This window comes from Mus caroli, chromosome 1 (assembly GCF_900094665.2).
Source record: "Mus caroli chromosome 1, CAROLI_EIJ_v1.1, whole genome shotgun sequence".
NCBI lineage: Eukaryota > Metazoa > Chordata > Mammalia > Rodentia > Muridae > Mus > Mus caroli.
Genome location: NC_034570.1, coordinates 25786089 through 25811850, shown reverse-complemented (window position 1 = coordinate 25811850; position 25762 = coordinate 25786089). Strand labels below are relative to the sequence as shown.

Genomic DNA, 25762 nt, shown 5'->3' with positions numbered 1-25762 from the left:
TTTTCTGGTTAAGTCTCACAAAGAGAAGTTTGAACAAGCATAGCAAGCTTAGAAAGGCAAAATATAAAATATATGGTTTGAGTATTAAAGGCATACCAGGAAGTGAAATGGAGCAAAATCCTGTGTTCTAGGAGATAACAGATTAAGGGAGTGGGACTTTGGGGCAAGATCCTACCCAGCTTCATTTAGATCCAGGCATGGTGGTACACACCTTTAATCCCATGAGACAGGCATGCTGATGTCTACACTCAAGGTCAATCTACAGAGTAAGAACCAGGATAGCCAAGTTTAGGCAGTGAAGGATTCAGAAAACATAAAGCCAGTGATAATGTAATAGTACAAGGGGATCATGTTCTAGTTCCTGTAAGCCACAGAACTCGGCAGCTTCAGCCATGTGGCTTTGGCTCTAGAGTTAAGAATGGAAGGAACTACTGGGAAAATTGATGCTGGTTAGCTGGAGCTAAGGAATTAGCAGTGATTAAGAAGAGACCAGCATCACTGAGTTGAAATCTAGGAGTTGTTTTCTGGGAGCACAAAGAAGCTGTGTTCCAGAGATAGCCAAGGTTGTACCTCGTACCTCGTGCTGGAACTGGACTTGGTAATGTGTAAGAGTCACCCAGGTGGTACTGGTTTTGAAGGCATGAAGGTGTCATGAAGAACAGCTGTGGCTTGGCACTGTGAGAGGTAATGGAAGGTCATTGGAGAAGGTGTCGCCTCAGCTGTAGTTGATGGCCCAGGACTGAAGGGGTCAGGCAAAGGATTTGATGCTTGGCACCATGAAGAGAGCCTATGAGAGGCTATTGGTGAAGCCTAGTTGGAGTGGAACACCCCAGTGTATTGGAGATGTCAGTACCATGGGATGATCATCAAGAACAGCAGCCATAGTGGAGTGGATCAACCTGAGTTTAGAGTGCTACAGAGGGTAGAGCTGGAGAAGTGATGCCAGCTCTTAGGAGGAGTCCAAAAGATCAAGTGGAATCCCAGACACTGAAACAAGAAGCTGTAACATTGAAATTGCCTTGGAGACTCAAAAATGTTAAAGATGCCAGAGCCATGGGATACATGCTGAGGAAAGCTGCTAATAGGGAGTGGAACCAGCCCAGGAGAAAGCAGTTTGTTGCAGTCAACAAAGATGAAAAAGGAATGGAAATCTGAAGACTGCTTTGACATCAGCCATGGAGATGCAGAGTTTGGAGTTTGCCCAGCTGGTTTCCTGCCTTACTTTGGGGATTACAGTTAATTAGTTGGATGAATCTCAGAAGAGCCCTTGAACTTTGAACTTTTAACATTGTTGAGACTGCTATAGACTATGAGGACTTTGAAAGTTGGACTAAATACATTTGCATTATGCTATATTTAAGTATAGCCCCCATAGACTCATGTTTTTGAACAAGTCTATGGGGTCCAGGGAGTGGAATGTAATGGTTTGTATAATCTTGGACCAGGGAGTGGCACCATTTGGAGGTGTGACCTTGTTGGAATAGGTGTGACCTGGTTAGAGTAGGTGTGTGACTGTGGGTGTGGACTTAAAACTCTCATCCCAGTTGCCTGTTTTCCACTAGCAGCCTTTGGATGAAGACATAGAATTCTCAGCTCTGCCTGCGCCATGACAGCCTGAATGCTGCCATGTTCCCACCTTGATGAAAATGGACTGAACCTCTGAACCTGTAAACTAGCCCCAATTAAATGTTGTTTTTTATAAGACTTGCCTTGGTCATGGTGTCTGTTCACAGCAGTAAAACCCTGACTAAGACACATCCTAAATTAAAACTGCTGGGTTTGGCCGGTGGTGGTGCACGCCTTTGATCCCAGCACTTGGGAGGCAGGTGGATTTCTGAGTTCGAGGACAGCCTGTCTACAAAGTGAGTTTCAGGACAGCCAGGACTATACAGAGAAACCCTGTCTCAGAAAAACCAAACAAACAACAAACTGCTGGGTTTGAAGGTATAAAGCCTGAACCATCTCCAATCTGACCTTTTGAATAGTCCTGAGTGATGGGTACACCCGGTGCAGGGAGACATTGGAAGGTGCCAGCTGTTCTCCCAGAGAGAGTGTCCAAGTGGCACAATACCAACAGAGACTACAGGATCTAGCACCTGTGACATGATGCTTCTGTGTTATGGCACCAAGATATTGGGAAATTGACACCGTGTTCTGAGTCCCCAACCTTGCCTAGCCTCCTTGTGCACCATGAACCTTTTGCCCTAAGAGTGCCTTGGTCAGAGGTCAGCAACAAGAGGTCACTCTAGAGCGAGAGCTTTAATGGCTGGAGGACCTTCAAGGGTCACACCCATAAACTGTGATGCAAAACTCTGGTCCCCAGAGGCCCCAGGGATCTCCAGAATTTAAGGCAGGACATCAAACAGGACAGCCAACAGGGACTTGTAGGGACTTGTTCTATCTATGGCAACAATGGTGTTTCAGACAAACATAATCTTTTGCCTAAGGCTGGGCAAGCCGAGTCCCTTGTCTGCTGCTCAGCTGTTCAAGAAACAGGAGATGAGCCCCCAGGGCTGCTTAGGTTGGCAATCAAGACTGACTTGGACATTTGTTTTATATTCCTTCTTCCTTGGCTTTATTTTAGGTGGACTTTGTTTTGCAAGATCCAAATTGTGACATTTCCCCATAATTTTTGGTCAATTATAAATACGCATTATTAGTCTTGTGTTATTCTACTAAATTCATGTCTTAAGTTAGACTTTAATGCTACTCGTATTATCTGATATTAGCCATTAAGTGTTTTAAAGGACCCGTGGGTGGTTATTACCATTAATAACCCAGGACTCCTTTCTCTTGTAACCCATGACATGGGTAAAAGACAAAATACTCTTAAAAAAGAAGAAAAGCCTAGTAGTGGACAAATGTGGATTTGGGTACTTGATTGAAAAAAAAAAAGATACAAATACCATGTTTATATCAAAGACGCTGAGGTTTTTTTGTTTTGTTTTTGTTTGTTAGGTTTTTTTGTTGTTGTTTGGATCAGAAATCTTTGATATGTGAATGTGACTAAGCTATGACTGGTATTTTTATCTTCATTTTGTGTTTTGTCCTGAATTTATTAAGATTTCTCTGGAGAGATGTTTTTGTCAATTCTTAAATCCTACCTCCTACCCCCCTTTAACAAGAGTTAGAATATTTTACTTTTTGCAATTCCTTACCAAACAACTCAAGTCAAAGTTTCTGATTATTCATTTCTATTTTTCTTTCTTACACACACACACACACACACACACACAGCGCATTTAAAACGACTGTGAAACAAATACGTGAGGTTTAGATACTTACAGCAGGAGATGGCATTCTAGAACTGCACCTGAGGACAACCTAAGCCTCTTTGCAGATCTGTTTGCTATTAGCTGTGAACTTACCAGAAGACAGAGAAAGTAAAGAGCAGGTCAACACATGCCTGTGGCTTGGTTCTACCTCCTGCTAATCTTACTATGCAAAGTATACTCCCTGTGAGGTTTAACTTAACAAAGGTTTTTTTTTTTTTTTTTTTTTTTTTTTTTTTTTTTTTTTTTAAAAAGGAAGAGTTCAGGCCTCAGGGTAAGGTGCTCAGCAAGTGCTGACAACATTGTAATTGTCTTTGCAGACTGAAGACACAATCTGGTCTTTAAGGGGCTCGTCTTGGTTACAGTGACCGACAGGCAACAGTTAGACCATAACACTTAACCGAAGGCTGGGATCGGGTAAACAAAACTGTTGTGGACCTTCAGTGTTTGCTCTCTGGATTTCAACACACTACTGAAGGACTCCAGGGGTTTTACCTTATAGTTGTGTCTATTGATACTTTGGAAACTTAAGAAAAAAACCATTTAAGAGATAACAAAAAGTAACCCTAAGAGCTATTGTCTGTCACAGATGCTATGATAGATCCTACTACAATGTATCAAGGCTGTTTGAAAACTTTAAGTGTGTTTAACCGGTTCTCTGCAAGAAACTTTGACTCATTATGGTCAGAGGAATAAGGTATTTCTGGAAGGTAACATCTTGCAGAGGTCGTCCAAGGACTGCAGATCGTATTTTGAAGACTGCTTACCAAGAATTTTTTTTCCTTTTTTTCCCCCCTTTTTGGTATTCAGGAATGTTTCTTTTTAGAGACAGGGTGAGTCACTATGTAGCCTTGGCTGGCCTAGAACTCTTGAAGATATGAATGCCTCTGCCTCTCCAGCACTGTGATGAACCACGCCTATCCCCCCTCCCCCCGCCCCCAGGAACGTTTTCTTGAACTAGGCATTTGGAATTCTGAGACCGTCCCAGCTAGTCGGCTGCAGGGTGGGGGCAGCGGCACCAGGAATATTCAGGCTTAACGGTTCCATTTTCATCTGACACTCAGTAAGTACAAGCACTAATCGGGGAAACAGGTCGGCTCTGCCTTGTCCGTTTTCCTGCTACTCGAGTAGCAACCAGCGTGTGTTCCCCGCTCGGCCGCAGAGGCCTGGCAGAGCCTCCCGGGCGACTGCGCGCAGGTTCTAGCGCGCAGGCGCGGCGCCGCTGCCCCAGCCCCCGGAACGGTAAACAGTGGCGTCACGTGACGCGGCCCCGCTCCTGCTCCCGCGCCGCCGCCGCCGCCGCAAGCCGATGGCTGCGGGCTCTCGTGGCGCCGCACAGGCTCCACGAGGCGAGCGACCCCGGGGCTCAGGGAAGCAGCGACTGCAGCTCGGACGGGGAGGGCGGAGCGCAGGCCCGCCGTAGTGTCGTCACCGCGGCGGCGCGGGCCGGGGAGCCCCGAGCCGAGGCAGCAACGCCGACGCCCTGCGCGCACCCCCTCCGCGGCCCCCTCCTCCGCGGCCCCGCGGCCTCCATCTTCCTCTGGCTGCCGGTGGCAGCGCTCGTCTGCGGAGCGGGTGAGTGGCGGCGCCCGCCGCGACGGGCACTCGGTAGCCTCCCTCCCCCCACGCGGGCGGCCCGGGTCCTTTCCCTGCACCCCCACCTCGCGCAGCGGCCGCCTGATATTCCCGGGCGTCCCATTCGGCCTCCCCGGCTCGCCCCGCCCCGCCCCAGCCTGCCCCGCCGTTTGGACCGCGAGCCCGGAGCGGCGGTGACGGCGCGGCCTCCGCGCGATCGCCGGGCCTCGGCTCTCGCCCGCGAGCGTGCCGGGTCTCCGTCGCCGCCGCGCGGGCAGGCGTCGCGGGCTACTCCGGGTTCCAAGGCCCCGGGTCCCCGGCGCGGTGGCCGCAGCCCGCTCGCGGAGCCTGGCAGCCGGCCAGGGTCCCCGCCGAGGCCGGTCCCCGTCCCCGCATCGGGGGTGCCTGAGGCTGCGGATCTCCGGGGATCGCGCGCTTTTGTGCTGGGGACCGGGACTGTGGGCCGGCTCCTTTTGACTAGTTTGAAATGGGAAGCCCGAAGAGTCCTGCTTGCCGACAGGACGTGTAATTTAATGAACCACTAGTCGATAAGTACGTGTTAATGGTGCTAAATAACTGATCATCTGACACCGGGCGAGGGTGGGGTACCCAGGGAGAGGAGAGAGTGTTGTAGCACGCTCCAGCCAGAGGCTCTGTCCCCCAGGTGCCTCTTCTCCCTGTCTCTGGGTAGCTAAATGAGGTTTCCTAGTTGTTACAATTTGAATGTGTGTTTATTATTGCTATTGAGTAACCATTAGTAGAGAGCGGTTGTGGTTTGAGGGAGGTAGCAGTGCTTTAATGTCGGCCCGATGTTAATCTTCATTCTCCGGACAGGTATTTTTAAAAAAGGATCGAACAATCTAGACTTGCCCCACGTTATGAATTTTGCTACCTTATTTTACACTAAAAAAAATCTGATCACAGCAAATTGTATTGCTGTATTTAGTTAGTATTTTGCCATCAAACTTTGTCTTGTGTTTTCAATTTCCAAACCAACATCTCGGTTCCTGCCTTTTAAAAAATTCTTGAGTTTGGCATTTTGAAAATGTAGGTTATATTTAGTTGTTAAAAGAGACAGATGAAAGAAACAGGAAGTGTTCTGTTGTAGCATCCTTATGTTTTTAATTTATAGTGCTATTTCAGAGCACAGAAGATGTTGAGAGAAAAACCAGTTATTTCAAACAGTAATCCTTAGCATCTGACATACTTAGATGGTAGTTTTTCTTCCCACTGTTCTCTTTGCCCGCCATTTGTATTCACAATAATTCTTACCTCCTCATTGTCATTTCATGACCACTTACTTGTATGTGAGAACTCTGTTCTCAATGACAACAGAATTGAAGCAGAACCTTGAGGAACCTTTGCTCTGATGAAGCCACAGAGATAATTCATTAGCAGCAGAAAGACTTGTTGCATAGGCGAAATGGGCCATTTAAAAAGAATTAAGACCGGAAATGTTAAGTTTTATTTTTTATAGTTGTGCCAGTGACCTGTCAAGAGGACAAGTGGCTCACTGGTAGGGCTGAAGTTTTCTCCTGCCTGTTGTACACTTTATTGGCGTTTCCTGAAGAGCATTCGTGGTGTGATTGGTTAGAGTGCTCATGCTTCCTAGTGGAAGAACAGTGTGCTATCTAATGCACCACATTAGTTATATATGGGTAAGCTTCTTAGGTACATTTGTATGCTGTATATTTTCATATGCCATAAGAAAAAACTGGCCTATAAATGTAGGTAGGAATTAAGTTAGATTAAGAATTTTAGGCTAGAGAAGTTGAAACTATTTTAGCTAAAGCTACATTACTAAAAATTTTAACTTATATTCTGTTTTAGAATCAGCGAAGTGAAGAAAAGTTTGAGAGCTTTTGGTCTGTATATTATTGGCAAAAGTTGGAAGGCAGCAAGTGACAGTTCGCTGTCCAGTCATAAAATCCTATTAAGAGTTTAGATTTTTGGAGAATCGTACATATACACAGGCATATGCATAGGGAGACACAGACACTCCCACAGACATGCACATATACACATTGAATTTGATGTCAGAAAGTTTGAAAGCATTGTATTGGAGGGCTCTGCTGTGAGTCTTTATCATTGGAGAGAGCAGCTGCCTTGGTCCAGGGGAGAAAGTGAACTTGCAAACAAACAAACAAACAAACAAACACAACAACAACAACAAAACCAAAGCAAAAATAAAATGGAGAAGAGGAAGGCCAGTTTTCAGGTAGGAAAATAATAACTCACACTTGTGCAGACAGCATTGTATCTATACTGCTATGTTCATATATATGGCTGAGGATAGCTATAAGTGGGATCCAGCACAGATACAAACCAAAGGAGACAGACAGACAGACAGAGAGAGAGAGAGAGAGAGAGAGAGTGTGTTGAGATGTTTATTTATATTGAGATATTTAGAAAACTTCTTTATTAATTAAAAGCAGGCCTACATTTTTGTTTCAGGTGTCAAAATAGGTAATAACTGGATTCCTTGGCAAGGTCATACAGTGTTTCTTTTCTGATGCATTTTGCTTTCTTTTCTTTTTTCTTTTTGTTCTTTTTTGTTGTTGTTGTTGTTGTTATGTTTTTCGAGACAGTGTTTTTCTGTGTAGTTGTGGAGGTCCTGGATCTCTGTAGACCAGGCTGACCTCACAAAGATCCACCTGCCTCTATCCAGCACACTGGTAGTAATTGTTGCTTGATTACGTGTACTAGGAGATAGCAGAGCACTGATTTGGTTAGAAGTATCTGAAACTAAGCAGCTGTGACCAAAAAACAGGATTTAAAGACATTAGAGAAGCAATCAGTGTATTAAGATTTAAGGAGGCAAGTCAAGTGTTAGGAAAGCATTGTATGAATTGCCAAGAACCATGCATTATGTTTAGACATTTTTTTTTTTTTTTTTTTGTTAGAGATAAGTATTATTTCAAACAGTATCTCACTACATAGCCTTGACTGGCCTGAAGTACAGTGTATAGAGTGGTGGGCCCAAACTCAGAGATCTGCCTGTATTGGTGGGCACCTCCATACTTCAGGAATTACATTTTTGATCATTTGCACTGTGAAGAAAAGCTCTAAGAAAATAGTTGAGACTTAAATATTGCCCAGAAGTTTTCATCTGTTGACATAATCACATATATCAGACAGTTTTGAGTGGCCTGGTAGATGACATAGACAGGCTAAGCATAATACTGTAATTGGTATTAGTGTGGGTGGACATGTGAAACCAAGGAGTAGGGAGAAAATACATTTAGAACTCCAGCTGGGAAGCTTACCTTTCCTGCAGACGATGCGTGCATATGCACTGAGTGTAGCCATATTGCTTTTTATGTGTATAGTGTGGCAAAGTACATACTTCCTGCTTTATTTTGAAAGGAAAGCGGGGTATTTGTTTAGTAATTTTACAGATTTTATTGTGTCATTAAAGTTATAGAAACAATGTTTTATGTAAGGCGAGTGCATAAAATAAAATGTAGAAGTGCTGGCTCAGAAATCATGCTGCCTGTATTGTATTTTGAGGATATTGGGCATATGAGCTTTGGAAAATTACATAACCATTTGAGTTTGAATTGCTCTTCTATAGAAGAGACATAATAATTGTACCCACCTTACAGACTCTGATATTTAAGTGCTAAGTGTATGTTGGTCTGGCTGTTAGTACCCATTCTATGACGGTACTTCTGCACTTAATTCAAAATTGTACCGCTGTTGAATGCTATGTAAAATATGAAATGACGGTAAAATTTGAAAAGAACTTTTTCCTTTTATTACTTTTGACTGGTCCAGTTCTGATTTTGCCAGGTTCAGCTTCTGCCTGCTAGTTCTTTCTCTAAGTTCCTAGGTCTGCTTTAGTCTTTGGGGTCCTCGTAGGCAGAGTGCCATTTATCTGTTTTATTGGGTAAATTCACACAGACTTAATGGTCATGTTTCCCTTTATGAGGTTTTGCTGGTAGATTCTAATTCATATAACTGAAACAGAATTTGAAGTTTGTAGAGCAGTTACTTATAGGATTGTACCTAAATATTTCAGTTTTCTTTGACTATTCTAGAGAGATAACCTAGTATTTATCTATAGATTTTTTAAAAATTTTAAAATAATTTTAATTTGTGTGGGTGCTTTGTCTGCATTTGTGCCTACTTCCTACTACAGAGGCCAAAAAGAGAGTCTTAGTTCCCCTGGGACTTGAGTTACAGTTCTAAGCAAGGATGTGGGTGCTGGGAATCGGACGTGGGTCCTGTGTAAGGAAGAGCAGCCAACTCTACCTCCTTATCCATGATGTTTTTATATCACTCCTTAAGAAATGACCTTAATGTCATACCAGTGAGTTTAAAACTCTTCTGTGCTTACACTGAAGACTAGGTGTAACTTGGAGGCTGTAGCACCTTTCTTATAAATCGATAATAATGACAGTAGTTCCTGCCTAATAGTGTGATTGTGAGGAGTAGATAGCACAGTGCCATGGACAACTTCTTCCAGCTCTCTGGATAGTAAATAGTTGGCAGTAGGATAGGTAAGTGTAGTAAATCTTGAATGGGCTATTTCTCACGGCTCAGCTTTTTGCTTCAATGTTTACTCTATCAAGCACTTTTATCTTTGCTAATAAATTGGGATTATAATATATTGCTGTAAATGAATGACTTTAGAGGAGCATTTCGTGGCTCATATTGTCTGTCGGCCCCTAGCCCTTGCAATATGGGCTTGTATGAGGGCATTATAGTGTATTTATTAGATCCTTGTGGAACCCTTTCTAGCTGTTATGACAGTAAAGGTATTTGAGCATGGCCAAATGTTCTTTGGGCGGGTATAGTTAAGAATTAAGAATAATTAAGAATAATTTGTTCCTTATGACCCATACCTGGAGTACCTAGTGTAGGGAGGCAGAGGCAGAAGGGTTAACTGAGGCCAGCCTGGGCTTCAAGAGCCTGTCTCCTACTCACAGTGTGGAAAGAGGTCTGAAGCCTGTGCAGCTTGACAGTAAATAAGAATACAGCACAGTTTATATTCTGCTAAGGCCATAGTACTTTTTCTACAGCTGCCTGTTAGAAATTTTTTCTCACTAAGCATGCCTGATCAAATTGCTTGATTTCAAGTTTAAATCAAATTTAAATAGTTAAAACTATTATGTTAGAGCTGGAAAGCATCAAATATGATCCCTTTCTAGGGTTTTGCTTTATTCTAGGTCTCTGCCTGGATTTCCCTTATACAGAATTGGTCACTACTTCTCTTTAGGTTTGCAGTAAAATGTTATTTTCATAGTAAGACCTTCACTATCATACATATAAAATGCTCCTTTCCAATTAGTATTACCATGTTTAAATTTTTTCATAAGTTCTATAATGTCCTTGTGGTTTAGTTACTTTTCTAGTGCTATGACAAAACACCGTGACCATAGCAACTTATAACAAAAAACAATTGACAGGTCTTATGAGTTCATGATGGCAGAAAGAGACATGGCTGCAGGAGCCCTGAGAGCTGACAGCTTGATCCAAAAGCAGGAGGCAGGACAGGACTGGAGAGTGAGAGGGGATAACTAGGAATGGCTTGAGCTTTTGGAACCTGAGGGCCCACCACCAGTGACCCCTCCTTCAGCGAGGCCACACCTAATCATGATCCAACAGAGGACCAAGTATTCAAGCACTCCACTCAGTGGGGGCCATTCTCATTTAAACAGTCAGCCACTGAATGGAGTGGAGAGTTTTTGTTTGTTCATGCTACCTCTTACATGTGTGCATGGACATATGTAGTCTGCATGAGACCGCTGAAGCTCATTGTGTAGTCTCTAGGCTCTCTCTTTTTGAGGCTTTTTTTTTGTTTTAATAGATGTGTCTCTTCCCAGGCTGGCTAGCCAAAGGTAGCCTTGAGCTCTGCCCTTCTACTTCCCTTCAGTGCTGGAATTACAGTCATATCCCAAAACCCAGCTCCCAACTTTGATACTGGTGTGGATTTACTGAAAGGCTTTAAAAAAGTAATAGAGGATGAAATATATTTTACATAGGTTTGCTTTAGAGATTTCTGTTTGAGACTTTTGATATAGGTATTGGTATAGAACTCAACCATTGACCTGTATTTCCAGACAGTCTCACTGAGTTGCCTGGGTTGACCTTGAACACAAATGTATTCTGTAGCTCAGGCAGGGTTTGACTTTGAAATTATCTAGTGCTTGCCTGCCAAAGCCAATAGGCCCAGCTAAAAGAAAGACATTTACAATGAAATCTTAAAGTCAGTTTTTTAAGGTAATTATTTTGATACTTTGTAATTTTTTACCTATTCTCTTCATACCTGAAGCAGAGAAAAAAATAACATTTTGATTTTATTTAATGTAATTTAATTTAACTGCAGTCTAATCCTCAGAGCATTTTAAAATTGGAAGTATCGCTGGGCGTAGAGTAAATTTTACTTACTACATTAGTACTCATGATTTTAATTGTGTTATGAGTCTGAGTGGTTCAGTAGAACGGAACTCAGCTATTGGTAATGAGCAGCATTTTTCTTCTCTTGAGCTTTCAGAATTCAGGTCAGATATTGTCTACTTACTACCTGAGTGTTCACCTGTGATCCTGTGGGTTTTTTTTGTTGTTGTTGTTGTTTTTTTAGATTTATTTTTTTATTATATGTAAGCACACTGTGGCTGTCTTCGGACATACCGGAAATGGGCATAAGATCTCATTACGGATGGTCGTGAGTCACCATGTAGTTGCTGGGATTTGAACTCAGGACCTTCGGAAGATCAGTTAGAGTTCTTAATCGCTGAGCCATTTCTCCAGTCCCTCACCTGGGATCCTATTAGCAGCCCTCCAGTATTGACAGTCTGCTGATATTTATATTTTAGTACATTTGTCTGTAATCTGGCTTGGACTGTGAGTGCAGACATTTATTGGTTTTCCTTTGTAGTCAGTAATAAATTTTTGTGTGAGTGAGTGAATAAATGAAGGAATGGTTTGAATTATGATTATCCAATTCTGTGACAACTATGTGTATTTTATTGTTTGTAAATAATGGATGTGACTCTGAACCCAGAAATCACTTCAGATTTTAGCATGTATAATCTCGATTTACCGATGATTTAACTGTATGCATTCCATGAGCCATTTTAAAAAGATGATAGATTGTGTGTTTTGCTTAAACTACCAATGAAAGGAAGTATTTAAGTAAAACCTTGGTGTAAGAGACAGAAATTTGTTTGTACCAAGCAGCTATATAATTACTAAAGATTCTGAAAATACCTTTTTTTTTTTTTTTAATAGACCTGCCTTTCTTTTACCTTACTTGCTATTCCAATGTTCTCTTTTGTTTGAAAGCTGTCTTAATTTGGAGTACTTTTAGATTTATAGGCAAGCTGCAAAGCAGGCTGAGAGTCCTACATACCCTGTATATGGCTTTAATGCATGCATGTCACTGCTTTCAGATGTAGTATTAGTGCCTCTCCGAGCAAACAGCTGCCTCTTAACTGAAGCACACTTTACTCAGACTTTACCGGCTTTTCCAGAACTGTACTTTTTCTCTGCTTGTCAGTCCACATTGCACATAGATTAATGCAGCTATTTTAAGTTAGTTAATATTTTGGTAGTTAACATTGGTTTTCTAATTAGCAGGAATTATTTTTAATGTGCATTTTAAATTTTGTGTTAGTCTTGGGCTGCACGTGGAGAGACCATCTTTTTGGAGATGCTGGACATAGGTGCTGGGAACTTCTGCTAGAGCAGTACGTGCTTTAGCCAAGCCCTAAAAGCTAGCTCTTCAGCATGAGTTATAGTTGATACTACGTACTTAAGAGCTGAAACCAATTTCTTAGATTTTACACTTGTGATAAATGTTATTTTCAACATAGCTTGAGTGTTGGTTTGCTGTCCACTGTTTTGCTATTTTTTTCTTTATTGAATTGTGTGCAAATCTAATAGGACCCACTTTAAGAAAGTAGCCTCATTAGTTTATATCAATTTCCCTTAAAATATATTCCATAGAGTACTAGTATAGTTCTATGGAAATTGTGGTTTTTGGACCCATAAATTTGGGCATCTTTTTGTTTTCTGTCTGAAAAGATTCTCATCTGACTGGTCTGCCAAGGTGTCTCGTGGAGTGGTAGCTGCATAGTAAACATTTGATGAGAAAAGAAAAAAATATTGTTAAAGAAATGCAACCTTATTTATTATACACAATCTTTTTTAGTGTTGGATCATAGGATCTTGACAATGTTTCCGAAGTCTAGTGAAGAACCATACTGGAAAATTCGACCTATCTTAAGGAGTTTAGTGTGCTTAATCCTTCTTAATTCGTCTGTCTGTCTGTCTCTCTCTCTCTCTGTCTCTCAAATCACTCACTTTTGACATGGGAAATATGTTGTTAAAACAGGGTCTTATTGACCCAGGCTGCCTTCAGGATCTTTATGTAGCCAAGGCTAGCCTTGAATTTGTGGTCTTCTTCCATTTGAAGAATGATAGGATATTTCTAAACTATTACAATAATTAAGATTTAGGACATTTCTGTCATTCCTTTAACTTTGCATTTATTCTTCAGTCTTTCGTCCTAATCTTCAGCCCCAGTCACTAATTGGCTGAGAAATTGTTTTTCAACAGCCTTCAATGAGTCAAGTCTTTGTAGCACCTAAGCTCGGTATTAAGTGTGAATAGGTATTTAGGTATGGACTATGGAACTGGATGACTTTGAGGAAGGCCTTTCAATTATTTAACTACATTTTCCTTGTTAAACGAGCATATTATCGAATTCTTTTTATCATTGAGGATTAAGTTATACACATGCAGATGAAATGCTTACCAAAGTATTGCATATAATATGTATTCAGTAGCTTTCTATGGGAACTGCACACCTCCCTTTTTTTAGACAGTAATTTAGCTTGTGGGCCAGGCTGGCCTCAGGTTCCTGACCCTGCCGACTCCTGGGCTTACAGGTGTGCAGCACCTCACCCAGCTTTTCCTCTCATTTTTAAGCAGGGAGATTTCAAGCCAGGTTAAGAAAGTTTTGGTAGATTTAAAGTTATTGTAAAAAGCTTTGAAAATGTAGAGCACAAGATATTGTAGGTGATCAGTGTGATTTTCTAACTGGTTTAATTTTATCTAAAACCATTCATAAAAATAATTGTTTTTGATAATTGAGGCTCCTTGGAATAACTTTGGCTGAATGCTTGTGTGTTGGTAAAATTGTATGTTGGTAGACTATTTGGACATGTGTGTAAATCCCACATAACTCACTAAAATAAATTTCAGTATATGATGTGATTGTTTTCTTGTCATTTATCTTGTTTTCTCCTACAAAAAGACCCATGGAGAAAGTGTGTGTATGTGCACAGCTTTGTGCATGTGTATATAAACTTGTGCTTTCTTGGGTTTCTTGTGTTAATATTTCTTTTAATTCCACAGGGGTGGGGTTGTCTCTCTGTGTTATGTGTGAATAATTTTAATGCTTTGTAAATAAAACAAGGCTACTCAATGGTTTTTAGTAGTTGTGGACCATAATTTAAGTAATTGAATTTTAGCTATTTTATGTGGACTCACTGTAAAAGCATTGTTTTATTCTTTATGAAAATGTTATGGTTAAAACACAGTCTTATGGTTGAAACAATTCTTTCAGATATGTCAAAAGAATGAACTATATAATTCTAAAAATAAAGAATTTAGTAAGACATTTAGTAGGATTTCTGGTAAGATAATATCCTATATGCATGGTAAACAAAGGTCATTCAGTAAAAATTTGATTCACGTTTCCAAATGTATATTCTAAAAATCAGTGAGGGTTTTTTGAACAACAAATTCAGAAGTGTGTTCTTAGATTCAAAATTATTAAAATAATTTGGTATTAGGTGATTATTTTCAATTGATAGCTTTATTTCTTATGGTATTTTTTTTGTCTTTCTATAGGGTTGAAAGACACACAGAAGTCTTCATGGATATAGTTGATACATTTAATCATTTAATTCCTACTGAACACTTAGATGATGCCCTATTTCTAGGATCCAACCTGGAGAATGAAGTCTGTGAGGATTTTAGTACAAGTCAAAATGTCTTAGAGGACTCGCTGAAGAACATGCTCAGCGATAAGGATCCTATGCTAGGATCTGCAAGTAACCAGTTCTGTTTGCCTGTTTTGGATAGCAATGATCCCAATTTCCAGATGCCTTGTTCAACAGGTAATTCTTACTTTTTTTTTTTTTAAGTCTGCAATTTAAAATAAAGACTTTTCAGCAGCATCTTTTTTCCTTTTCTTTTTTAAGAATGAGTGTAGTGCATTTAGGGTTCTTTCCTTTAAATTTAGAGTCTCTTTTCTAGGCATCAGTTTAGAGAATTTCAACTACATTTTCTTCTAAGCAGTGTACAGAGTTATTGTCAAGGATGTTATAGATGTAGGTAGAGTGACCAGGTAACTTGGCACTCAGAATGGGATATTTGTGAGGAGGAAAGGGGTTGCTATTAATAATTATGTCTTTAGAACATGTGAAAATTGGGACTCATGCTGGAAAAAGAGGTTGTCTGGCAAATGGGACAGTGCCATACAGGGCCTGCTAGAGTGAGGAATGAAGGCTGAATTGACACATCTTCAGCTTTCATAGTTTTCTTGGTTCTAATCACAGAGACTTTGATACTTTGTATGTCTATTGCAAAGCCAGACCAAAAACTATGCTGTTCTGTACAGTAACTACTAGCCAAGTGTAATATTACCGTAAATTAATTTAGTTTCAGTTGAGATGTGCTGTAAAGTGATATCCACATTAAATTTTGGATATTTGATATGAAAGAAGATTGCAAAGTATCTTATTAACTTCTTCATTATGTGGTAAGGTAATAATTTTAAAGTTATTTGGTTAAATGAATGATGAAAACTAATTTGCCTATTTTTTACAAAATTCTTTTTATGAGGCTGTCTGGGTCTCAAGTGTTGCCTCAGGCTAGCCTCTACTTTCTGGGCTCATGCAATCCTTTTGCCTGAGTAGAAGATTACTGTGCCTGGTTTACTTTTTCTACTGGTATTTACCTATTTATTTACTTACTTGAGATTGAACCCAAGGCCTTGCACATGCCAGGCAAATAACCCATCACTTGTCAGGTCTGAGCCTAGCCTGTAGTTTTATTATGTAAGTGACTTCTTAGACATTGAAACACTCATGTGCTTTAAACGGTTAGAAAGCACTGCTCTCTAGTCTGTAGTTGAAGCAGCTGAAAGAGTAAGGAGTAACTTTCTGTCAGGCTCAAGTATTTTTAATGAAGTGTCTTTAGAATTGGGTATAATGGTGAATGGCCATAATCCCAGCACTTGGGAAGCTGAGGCAGGAGGATTTTAAGATCATGGCCAGACTGAGTTCCATATTAAGACCCTGTCTCAAAGTCAAGAGAACCCCTGACTCCTTCCCAGAGTAGTTCACAGGTTTATGTGGTACTGGTTTGTGCTAATGACTTTATACTACTCCTGAAATATGTTTTCAGTGTCTTTACTATTTGTTTTTAATATTTTTGTCCAGTATTTTAAATTTATATAGTAACTGAATGTTTCGAATGTCTGGATTGCCATTGACTCAGATCATGCTGCCTGAAGACCTCAACACTGGTTACTAGGACTCATTTCAGTCACTCCTTAATACTCAAGTGTTTTGAATTGACATGTTGTTGAAGGTGTATCTCTGAAATGATTTGTATTGTGTTGTTATCGCATAGGTCATTTTGTTACTTGTATTACAAGTGTTTTAACACTTTACAATTATTTCGTATATGTGGCTATGCAACTTTTATTTTAAACCTTGGTGCCTGTGTCTGTGGGTAGTTACATATCTTTCCTGTTAAGTACTTTGATAACCTTTGTTTTTCCATATACAATTGACTGGTTTAGTCCACAATCAGGAAGACCATTTCATACCTGTGCACATGTTGGAATTATAGTCACCACTGATAATGTTTTGAAGGATGTGGAATCAGTATGGTTAGCATTTTACTTGACAGTTGTACTTACAAAACTCTGACTCATTAGTAATCTTAGTATTTCTGTTGACTCTATGAGATATCTTTTTAAATGATAATTTCTGTTGATGTAAAATTTTTTACTGATGTAAAAAGGCTTCAGTTTTAGGGAACGTTTCTTTTCTAGTTAAAGCAATAAAATTCCTTTCTTGAAATATGTATTTTTGAAGATTGTATTATACTTGTTAATAATGCTTAGTCAAAATATTCTCATTAATTTGTTGGCTGTATTTACCTTAGGTCTATAGAATGAACTTTCATATTCATATGTGTATGATACATACTTTTAAGTCATGCAGGAGAATCGGAAAGACATTACAGAAACGGTAAAGCCCCTTTTAGGATTGTTTAAATTTCACTATTTGCTAAGCAGTTAGGGGATTTGGTTCATGGCTCTTTTTGTCTTTTGAGCTTGTTGGTTTAGTCAAAAACCCACTGGTTTTCTAATGATTCCAAAATGGAAAACATTTTTTAATTTTTATTTTGGAATAATACTAAATTTAGGAGACTTTCAAAGAAGTAATCTTAACTAGAATCTAATGAAAATGCCTTATGGAGAGTAACTTTTCCAGCTATTCATAAATTACTTTGAGTTTTTTTGTTATGAACATGACATAGGTTTTTACTGATGGTCTTGATGGGAGGTAAGCAGGAACAGAAATGTCCTGTCTGTGTTTCTTAGGACAGTGAAGACTGTAGACTGGTTATTTTGTAACTTTCCATTTTTTTAAGTGCTGTAAAAATAGCAAATGGAGTAAGTGGAATATCTTTTTCTCTGTTGTACTGAACCTGGTTGTCTCTGTGGCTATTTAGAGATTTCTTGTGTTGTTGACAGAGTTTGGTGGTTTGTATTTTTGTTATCTATAGGAACTCATGCCTGTAATCTCAGTGTTTGAGAGGCTGAGGTAGGAGGATTGTCAGGAGTTCCATGCTAGATTGGGGTAGATGGTAATTCCAGTCCACTTAGGAACACAGAGAAAGATCCTGTTGCACCAAAATCTTTGCTTGTGCTAATTTACTTCTGAGCAGGGTGCTGGGTTTATAGTGACTTAGAAGTCTCTTAGCAGTAGTATGATTTAGTACCACTTTTGGCAGTTTCTTTGTAAGATTAGCATATTTATGCATATTCATAGATTAATGTGGTTTCAGTACTTATACACAGTGTGTGATGATCAAACACATCCTCTTGGAGACAGACTTGTGTTGACAAATTTCTCATTACTTTATTCCATATCCGCATATTCTCTCTTTGGAGCTTTGTAATAATTGTTACTTTTTTTTTTTTTTTTTTAACATCTTTTTTACTCTGGCTTTTTATAAAACTTGTTCTAAAGTTTTGCTTTTTTGATATATATTGCCATATTTTCTTTAAAAATTGAATTGTGAAAGCTGTTAAGAACATTTTAAATGGCATCCTAGTGTCACAGGGACAGTAGTTTTCCTCTGTTGCATGTAACTATGAAAAAAAACAATCCACGCTAAATGCCAGCTATGCAGTAACGTGATCTCCTCTCCCTCATTGGGAGCTGCAAGGCTGGCTGTCACAAATCCCTGTGACCCAGGAAAATCAAAACTGCAGAGGCTTGTAAATTATCAGTTAGATTTATAACAGTAAATTCTCAACCCACACAACATCCACACAAAGAATAGTTGATATTGATATAAGCTGCCCACCTAGATTGGACAAATTGCCCTATATTATTCTATGCATAGTTACCTGTGGCTATTTCAAGCCACATAGATGCTGTTTATCCTCTTCCTCCATCTTTCTCTGTCCTCCCATCTGTCCCTTGTCCTCTCTCTATAAAACTCCTAGCCCCCTGCCTCCCTTTTCCATTGCCCAGTCACAGGCTCTAGCCTTATATATATAGTTCGCTTGACCTTACCTATGTACAGACAGCAATTTACATTCCTCTGCATTTATTTTTCCTTTGCAGTAGTGTTGGGAACATTCCCCAAATGTTGGATTGTTTTGGTGTTGATCTTTTGATGGTAAGTAGGAAATTTAGTGGAGTTTTACTGTGGAATAATGGATCGTTAGTCAGATCGTCTGTAGTACCTTGGGGAGCCAGTAAGAAGCAGAGTGAGAAGCCTTTACTAGTAAGTAGCATCTGTGCTGTTTTCTCCTTTTATTTCAGGTTAGGGAAAGGTTTTCCTTGTAAGTCAGTGCGTGGGTATAAGCCTTGTTAGATAATGAAGTTGAGGGGGGCATCTGTTTTATTCAGAGTTTAAATGTTATTTAGTCTCTCTAAAAAATGTACTCAGTATTGCTTAACTGACTATCTAGGTATCATATCCTGGCCACGTTGATGAAAATTAATCACCATTTCAAGGCACCAAACTTAACAACTGTGTTAGCTCACTCCTAAGTTACTGCTTCGTATTTGTTGTCAGAGAGTTATTTCAGTCTCAGGAGTTTTGGGGCAGTGTTTTAAAGTGAGCTTTTGGGCAGAGGCAGTTTATGAAGAAAGCCCCTAGTTCCTTTTCTACAGAGGATGTCTTTGAAGGTAGCTGATAAATGGTTAGTGCCTCCATATTAACGTACCAGGTGCTAGGTAGAAGTGATTTACTGGACATATTTCATTACATCTTAGGAAACCTTAAGAGCTGTAGCTGTACACACAGTAACTATGTCAGTTACTTTTCTATTGCTGCAGTAAAGTGCCAGGACCAAGAGCAATTTAAGGAGGAAAAGATTGATTTTGGCTCACAGTTGCAGAGTGATGATTGGGAAGACCTGACAGCTGAGGGCCAGTATCAGATGCCAGCTTATCATCTGACAGCTGCATACAGGAAGCAGAGAGGAGACCAGGAAGCAGGGGTGAGACTTTAAACACCCAAAGCCTGCCCCAGTGATATACTTTCTCCAGCAAGGCTACAGCCTTGGAACCAAACAATACTGTTGACTGATGACCAAGTGCGCAAACACTTGGGGGTGGGGGTGTTCATTCAAATCACAGCACTTATCAACAGGTTTCTATTTCTTTCTATATTGTTATTTATCAGGTTCATTAATAAAAAGCCACCATACACTTTGGTGTAGTATCTTAAGTTTTCTGCTGCTTATATAGTTGAATGCTCTTATAATCAGGACTCTAAAGCTGGTTCTCAAATTTCATTTGGTTTTATTTTCAATTAGGATAGAGTTTTAAAATATGTTTTTTAGAAGGATAAAGAGACTAGTTTTTTTTTTAATACTGGGTTTAGGGGAGATTAATAAAGTCTGCAATAGCTTATTCTTATAAGGGGATGTTGGGAGGAAAGATACATACAGAACAATTAGCTTAGTGATTCAGTTGATTGTGCAAATAGATGCTCTTAAAAATATGCAGTTAATAAGTACCAGGGGGTACTACAAGCTGCCCAAAATGTTATGTGTCAGACAGTTGTTATTTCAGGGTAGAGGTCTGCTGTCCCTGAAACTGTCACAGTCCTGCCTCAGCCTTCCAAAGTACAGCATTTTTGTTTGTTTGTTTGTTTAAAGTGATGTATTTTGAGCTGTATTCATTTGTTGAATGTGAGTTTTGTGCTAGGTCATTTACCAGACTACAGATACACAAAAGTGAATAAAAGAAAATTTGCTTCCGTTATTATGGAGCTTAGCCTTTAGTAGAGAAATAGCAGCTTTGATGACTTGAGTATATTTTATAAGGCAGTTATGTCTTTACATGCCTTTGTTGGAGGAGATAGTGTAGCAGTGGCTCGAATGTTCCTGAGCTGTGTTGTTAGAGCAGGAATTCCTGGATCATTTCCTACAGTTGGGATGTCAGCTAGCAACCTTGAATGATAAAGTTCCTTATCACATCCTTTATTCCAAAGAGGTGATAGGTCCATTACAAAAGCAATAAATAAATATATCACCCCTGTTTATTGCTTTAGATCACTTTTGATGCAGATATCCAGCTAAGGTATTCTTGGGTGTTATTGTGTGAAACTGGAAGAGGTCAGAGGCACCGACTATTATCATAATCTGGGTTCTTTTCTGCCACAAACAAGACTGTTTGTCTTGGTAGTCTTGTGTATTGTGTCAGCAGCCACGAATTAGGCAGGACCTGGTTTGTAGAAAAGTAGAGTCAAATCCTAGCCCCTTTCCACAGTGTAACATTTCTGTGTTTAATCTCATATATGCATTATGTATATCCCATATATACATTAATCTTACATTACATGGCTTCTTCACATCATTAACAAAGACAAGAATTAAATGAAACAATTTACTTCTCTGAATGTGTGTGTGTGTGTGTGTGTGTGTATATATATATATATATGTTATTCATACAGGCAGTAGAGAAGTGGTTACTTAGTAATCTTTACTTGAAAGAAATAAAAGACAAGACAGGGTGTTGGACCAGGAGGCCAGACAGTGAGCAGGTGTCCTGTAGGTGTGTTGCCAGTGTGTGGCGTCTGACCCTGCTGTAGATTCTCACAGAAGCATAGAAATCTTCACGGTAAAAAAAACAAAACCTAGTGCTTTGAGTAAAATTGTTTTGGACACTAAACTAGAATTTCTGTCCAGAGTTTTATTTTAATGTGTAATAAATGGCACTCTTTAACAGTATACTTTCAGAGACCATAGGCTTTATTATCTTTTGAACATAGATTTTTTTTTAAAAATGTCTCTCAGTATGTCCCCATATAAGCAGTACTATGGAACTAATGAAGAGTAACTAGTGTAACCCAATCTCAAGATGGGTTTTTAAGTTCTTTTCAAACAGCCTTTCCTGGATGGTATGTGATACTGTTTGTTATCTTTTGTCATGGAAGTGAGATTGTAGGAATTTAAAGGGGTTGAAACGGTAGTTTGTTTAGCTAGGAGTTTGCTCTCTTGTCCTTAAGGAAGACAGGGCCAAGAAGTGAGCTGAAAATTTCTGTATCATGCCCAGCATTGGAGAGCAGAAGGGCTTGTTATGTTGGTCATGTAACTTGGCCCTGATTTTTGTTTTACAACCCAAGTTTAAGGTGATAATTTACAGAGTAAGTTCCTCTTTGGTTGAATAATTATCCTTGGGGCTTTCTTCAAGGTTAAGCAGCATTATAGAGTCCTTGCTACCATCTTCTCCACAGTGCTGCCTGCTGCTTCTGGAGTCCTTATGCCTTGGTCTTTCTCCTCATACTCCGATTTTCGGTCTTTATCTATTTAGTTGGAGCGTCTTCCTAGAAGATTTCTCAGCTGAAGCTTCTGTGTTCATACCATGCTTTGTTGTCCATTCCTCTCTCAAGTTCTCATGCTTTGTTACCGACTTAAACTTTGTGTAAATGTGTTACGGTAGTAGAAGAGGAAAACTGAAGTCATTTAAAAAAAGTTGGTTAAAGTCCGAGGGTATCTAAAATGATGGCATTGTTGAATGCTAAATTGTTGTAGGCCCTTTTTCTAATAAAGCTGATTTCTTGTAACCACTCTGAAGATCAGGATGAAGCATATTCCTGGTGTGGTTGTGTATCTATATGAGATGGCAACTCCAATAATAAAATGTGAAAAGAAAAGGGCCCCCTTGTGTGGACAAGATCCAATGTTTATTAGAGCATACTGAAATTGTGATATATACAATGATTATATTTGACAGCTTTAGTCTTTTAGTCGAAAGTATGGTTGCTGGGACCACAACCCTCCTGCATCTGCCTTCCAGATACTAGCACCGCAGTACCTGGCTTTAGTCTCATTCCACCCCCCTCCTTTTTTTGTGAGTGCATTTACTTACACATGTGTGCATATAGGTATCTGCATGTTACTGCAGCTATCTGCAACAGTCATAGCTGTTAGATCTTCCTGGAGCTGGAGTTATAAGTGGTTGTTAGGCACCTGTTGTAACTAGGAGTTGAACTTGGGCCTCAAGGAAGAGTACTGCATGATCTTTACCACTGAGCTATCTCAAACTCCCAAATTTATTTTTATACTCTGTATTCTCAACTTAGAATTTAAATAAGCTTATCATACTTGCATATACTGCTTTAAACATTGACACTTAACATATTCAGAGCTCCTAGTATAATTAAAAGAGAATATTCTAAGTTAATTGTTTGGTAATTTTGTATTTATACATGTTAATGTGGAATTTATTAGGATTGTGAGGGCCAGTGAGATGGCTCATGGGTAAAGGAACTCACTGGCAAGTCTGATTACCTGAGATCGTGGAGCACACATGGTAGGAGGAGAGAAATAACTCCCATCAGTTGTCCTTGACCTTTGCTTGCATACTACACATAGACATGAAGTAAATATAATAAAGACAAAAAAATTTATAGGCACTGAACTTGGTGCTCGTACTCTGGCTGAGGCAGGAGGATTGCTGGAACCTAGAGGTCAGCATGGGTTTCACAGCTTAAAAAACAAACAACTCGTTTTCCAAATAAAACTTCTCCCCAGTGAAGAACAGCAAAAGAATGTGGAACTCGTGTCTGTGTGTGGGGGCAAAGGGCATTTTTGAATAGAGTAGCACCTAGTCTATGATGCTCTTTTTTAAAATTTTACAATTGTTTATTATCCTTGTGGTTGTGAGTGGGTGTGAGTACCATGGTGGGAGGGACGTGGTTGAGGGTGACTTGGTGTAGTCAGTTTTCTCCTAAAGCCTTTCTGTTCATGGAACTCTTTGTCATGCTTGCATGTTAAATGTTTTTATATGCTGAGCTATTTCTGTCCTTGCTTGCTTTTTTATGTGAAGAATTCATGAGGTGTTTTTCTGAACTTGCTTTTATGTTGGTCTAATTGACTCCATAATTATTAATGTTTTTCTGTCAAGAAGAACAATGAATGATAAAGATCTTTAAGTCCTTTGTTAGGTTTGAAGGATGCTGAGCAGAGCCTTGAGCAAAGATGGAGTGATGTGGGGACTGGACTCCAGCAACTTGCAGGGGATTCTTGTCTCGGGCCTTGTACCGGGCCTTGTACCTGCTCATTTTCTCTGTTCTGTGGTTTCATGTACCTAGTTGGGTTTGCAATTTCTTTGTAGTGGCAGGTTCTGTTTCTAAAGAAGGAAAGCCTTGTTGATGACCTGGATTTTACATTTCAAAAAGTTAGACATTCCCCACTCTCCTACTGACTCCACCAGAAACAACATCTTGCAGCCTTTGTTCTTTCCTGTGTCTGTTGCTGTTGTGGAGTTCCTCCAAAGTTCTGACTGACTTATGGGGTTATGTGGACTCAGAATATTTGACCACAGTTTTAGTAGTGCCAGGTTCACCTGAGAGTGGAAATAACTTCATTTAACATTGTGCGTCTTGTGCTTCACAGTCTAGAGAGTAATTGTCACATCGGTAGGAAGGTAGGTTGGGAAATGTAGTCTCTGTGAGGGACATGCACCCAGTTACAAGATTGGCTGAGTGGTCTTGAGCAGTCACTAGTAGCTTCAAGCTTGCCTGCCACTTACTTGTGCTCTGCTTCTTCCCACTCCCGAGTCATTCAAGGTGAGTGAAGTACTTGGCTAATTTCCAAGTTGACCCTGCTTCACTTGTCTAAGGCTTTTATGCTGGTTCCAGTTTTCACCTCTTTCATGAATCATAAGCATTTATCTTCATTTGTTATGACTTAGGGAGAAAGTGAATTATTGTAGTGTTTAACCTTGAAGATGTGTGTCAACATTACTGCTTGCTTTCTTGAGGCTTCATTCTTTGTGGAAGTGTCAGTGTGGGGAGAGGTGTGTGCAGGTGTGTGTGCGTAACTGCGTGCATGCATAGACCAGAGGTCCATGTCAGGTATCTTCCTTGGTTACTCTCCACTTGTTTTATAGTCAGGGTCTCATATAGTGCAGGATGTCCTTAAATTCACTAAATAGCCTAGTGATACTGAATTCCTGATAGTTCTACTTCTACCTCCCAGACTGTTGGAGGGTTAGACATCCACTGATATACGGTGTTTGCTGTGGATTACTAAAATGTCATCTTTATGGAAGGGACTAATATGACTTATTGCTTAGATCTTTTCATAATGGAAGATGCCATTGTGTTTGTAATACCAGTCTCATTTGTAAAACATTAAGCTTGCTTTGTAAAATAAAAATGCTTAATTCATCCTTAAAAGTAATAACTTCTTTAAAGCCCTTGCTGTGAATTAAAACTTGCTGTGGTATATCTTAAAAGTCATTTCCCATTCTATTAGTGCAAACAATCTTACTGTTTATAATAAAATTTTAAAATCTAGAGAGCACTATATTAATAATGCAATGTGGAGGCAAACATGTTCTTAGGCATCAATTTTTCTCCTTTAGGAGTCTTGGTTCTTTGTGTTTCTCCAGGACATGGTGTGGCTGGGACTGTTCCCCCAACGGTTCGGGTGTTCCTTGGATTAAATAATTTTGATTTAGATTTTCGGGGAAGGTAAAAGAAGTTTTTCTTCTAGGTCATTGATTATCTAGTTACAGATACTCCCGTCAGGTTAACAAGACATTAAAGCTGCTGTAGGGGGAGCAGAGAGCTAGCTTAGCAACTAAAAGCACTTGCTTGCTCATAGGAGCATCTGAGTACAGTTCCCAGCTCGTAAGTGCCTGAACTCCAGCTCCAGGCAGCTGAAGCCCATCTTGCTTCTGAGGACACCCACACTTGCATGAACAAATACCCTCACACATACATACACAAAATTAAAAATAAATCTTTTTAAAAATGTATATAAGGGATTATATAACTGATATTTTATTTAAGGTATGATTTTAGTGTATTCTGGCTTCATATATTATTCCCCTGAATTTTGCTAAATAATTGACATTGACTTTAAAAAATGTTGATATAGATATTTATTTATATATATAAATTTTTATTGTGTGTGCGTGAATGCATGCACATGCATGTGCCTGCTTGTGCCATGTTGAGCATATGGAGATACGGAAGTCAGAGAAAAACTTTTAGGAGTTGCTTATGTTCGTCTGTCATGTGTGTTCCAGGGATTGAAGTCAGGGAGTCAGACTGGGAGGCCAGCACCATTGTTAGCCATTCTGCTGGTGTAACATACTGTACCTCTCCTCTTTTTATGAGGC

General features: G+C 39.7%; 1 protein-coding gene across 9 annotated transcripts in view; it reads left to right on the top strand.

The window, feature by feature from the left end:
- Positions 1-4253: 4253 nt before the first annotated feature.
- Positions 4254-25762, top strand: part of Phf3 (PHD finger protein 3) — a 64883-nt gene continuing 43374 nt past the window's right edge. For 2 of the 9 annotated variants that reach the window (XM_029483345.1, XM_021158708.2), the window contains exons 1-2: positions 4525-4847; positions 14712-14980. In XM_029483345.1, the coding sequence (XP_029339205.1) occupies positions 14737-14980 (244 nt within the window). In that variant the 5' untranslated portion in view covers positions 4525-4847; positions 14712-14736. Of the gene's footprint in view, positions 4336-4524; positions 4848-5212; positions 5400-14711; positions 14981-25762 lie in introns of those variants that run through there. The other 7 variants (XM_029483373.1, XM_029483358.1, XM_021158718.2 and 4 more) reach the window with 6 other exon arrangements.